The following is a 2497-nucleotide window of genomic DNA, read 5'->3' as shown; positions in this document are numbered from 1 at the left end:
GTGACTTCAATATTATTCGGAATGATTCCGAGCGTCGAAGAGGTAGATCTCGACCTATTCAAGCTATAGAAGATTTTAATAATTGGATTCAACAGGGGGTTTGATTGAAATGACTTCGCAGGGGAATATTTTTTCCTGGTGTAATGGCCAATATGGTCTTGCTCGCTCTTGGGCAAGGTTGGATCATGCTTTGATGAATGCCTCATTTCTCTCGGTATTTTCAAATGCTATATGTTCTTATTTGCCTCGCTCTACTTCGGACCATGCTCCTATGATTATAGAGTTGAAGAAAGACCCTTGTTCTTATGGTCCTTCCCCTTTTTGCTTTCAACAAATGTGGGTGGATCACCATAATTTTCTAGATTGTGTTCGGCAAGCTTGGTCCGTTTGGGTTGATGGAACGGCTATTCAGAATTTGGTTATCAAGTTGAAACAGACTAAATAGCCTTGCAGGCTTGGAATAAAAGGGTGTTTGTTACACTTTGGAACGGATTTCTACGCTTGAAAATCATATTGAGGAGCTTGAACTTCAGTCTCAATTAAATTGGGATGACAATCTTGATAGAGATTTACAGATGGCCAACACTGATTTGGCAATGTGGCGTCGTCGAGAAGAAATTCGCTTAAGCCAAATGACAAGAATAAAATGGGCAATGGAGGGTGACCAGAATACCAGGTTTTTTCATGTTTGTCTTACCTTAAATAGAAGTAAACAGGTTCTTAGTATGTGGTCGAATGATGCAATGTTTGAGTCTCCAGAGAGCATCCACCAAGGTGCAGTTGATTATTTTTCTTCTTTTTTACAAGGTGAGTTGACTTCTGAGCACCCTAATTTTGATGGACTTATTGATCTGGTTATTTCTGATGAGGATAATGCCTCTTTGCTTTGTGCTCCTTCATTGGAGGAAGTTTATGCTGCTTTGTCATCTATTTCGATTAACAGTGCTCTGGGTCCTGATGGTTTTGGGTCTGGATTTTATAAAAGTTGCTGGGAGGTGGTTAAAAATGATTTGTGGAAAGCAGTGTTGGAATTCTTTGACTCAAAGTCCCTTCCGAAGTTTTTTACTGCTTCTTTTTTGGTGCTAATCCCAAAAGTGGACTCTCCAATAGGTTTTGATGAGTTCCATCCCATCAGTCTTTGTTGGGTTTTTTATAAACTTTGCTCCAAAATTATTGTCAACCGGTTAACTGGCCTTCTGCCTCGTCTGGTCTCAATGGAACAAGGAGCCTTTATTCGAGGTTTTTAGAACATTAGTCTCACTCAGGAAATGGTTCAGTCTATTAATAAGAGGAATCATGGTGGCAATATTATGTTAAAAGTAGATATGGCAAATGTTTATGATCATGTGAATTGGAATTTCTTGATAAAGATCATGTCGCGGTTTGGTTTTTCGCCTCAGTTTTGTGATTTGATATATTTTTGCATATCTAGTCCCTGGTATTCAATTATGATGAATGGGACAACAAAAGGTTTCTTTCCAGGAGGTTGTGGCATAAGACAAGGTGATCTCTTATCTCCTTATCTGTTTATAATTCAATAGGAGATCTTTACCTGGATGATTCATTGTAGTGTGGCAGAGCATAGATTTGGGCAATTTCAACAGGGTAGAGATATGCCTATTATTTCTCATTTGATGTATGCTGATGATGTGGTTATTTTCTCTAGTGGGAGCCAAAGATCGGTTCGGGAGCTCCTAAGTATTTTGGGACAATATGAAAGATGGTCGGGACAAGCTATAAATAAACAAAAGTCTGTTGTGTTTTGTTCTAGTAAAATTTCCCATTCACAGAAGAGACATCTTCTCCGCAACACTGGTTTTGTAGAGGGCCATTCTCTCAAATATCTTGGAGTGCCCATTATACTGGGTCATCTTAAGCAAGTACATTTTGAAGATATGATGAATAAAATGAGGAAAAAACTCAGTGACTGGAAGATGCGACTACTTTCTTCTGGAGGAAAATTGATTTTATTACGTCATGTTATTTCTAGCATGGCTCTTCATCTTTTTACTATTTTGCAGATTCCTCAAGTTGTCATAAATAAGATTCATCAAATGATGAGTTCGTAAAGGATAAGAAGAAATGGGTAGCATGGAAACATATGGGTATGCCTGTGGTAGAAGGCAGTATTGGGGTGAGGCTTCTCCATGAGGTTCAAACAGCCTTGCACATGAGGCTTGCTTGGAATCTTCTACTAGGTAATTCTCTATGGGCCAATTTTTTTAAGGCTAAATATGTGAGATCTAAACATTGGTTATTAATAGATGATGCTAAAGGTTCAAGATTTTGGAGAATGATTGCTCGCTGTATTCCTTTGGTTTTGAATAGTTCTAAATGGAGAGTTAAAGAAGGAGATATTTATTTTTGGTATGATAAATGGCGGGATAATGGCCCTTTGATAAATGAATTGCCTCTTGTGGGTTAACCTTTGATGAAGATCAAACAACGCCGTTTGTCTGATGGATGGGATGTGAACTTGCTTGAAAATTTAGTGGGA

At 38.4% G+C, this 2497-nt stretch overlaps 1 protein-coding gene across 1 annotated transcript; it reads left to right on the top strand.

The window, feature by feature from the left end:
- The first annotated feature begins 575 nt into the window (after window positions 1–575).
- LOC122298880 lies at window positions 576–1247 on the top strand. Its single transcript, XM_043108724.1, has one exon. The coding sequence runs from the start codon at window positions 576–578 to the stop codon at window positions 1245–1247; it is 672 nt and encodes a 223-aa protein (XP_042964658.1).
- Window positions 1248–2497: the final 1250 nt, after the last annotated feature.

The sequence above is a fragment of the Carya illinoinensis genome, chromosome 16 (assembly GCF_018687715.1).
Source record: "Carya illinoinensis cultivar Pawnee chromosome 16, C.illinoinensisPawnee_v1, whole genome shotgun sequence".
Lineage (NCBI taxonomy): Eukaryota > Viridiplantae > Streptophyta > Magnoliopsida > Fagales > Juglandaceae > Carya > Carya illinoinensis.
The sequence above is the reverse complement of the archived record's forward strand: the minus strand, read 5'-3'. Positions and strand labels throughout refer to the sequence as shown.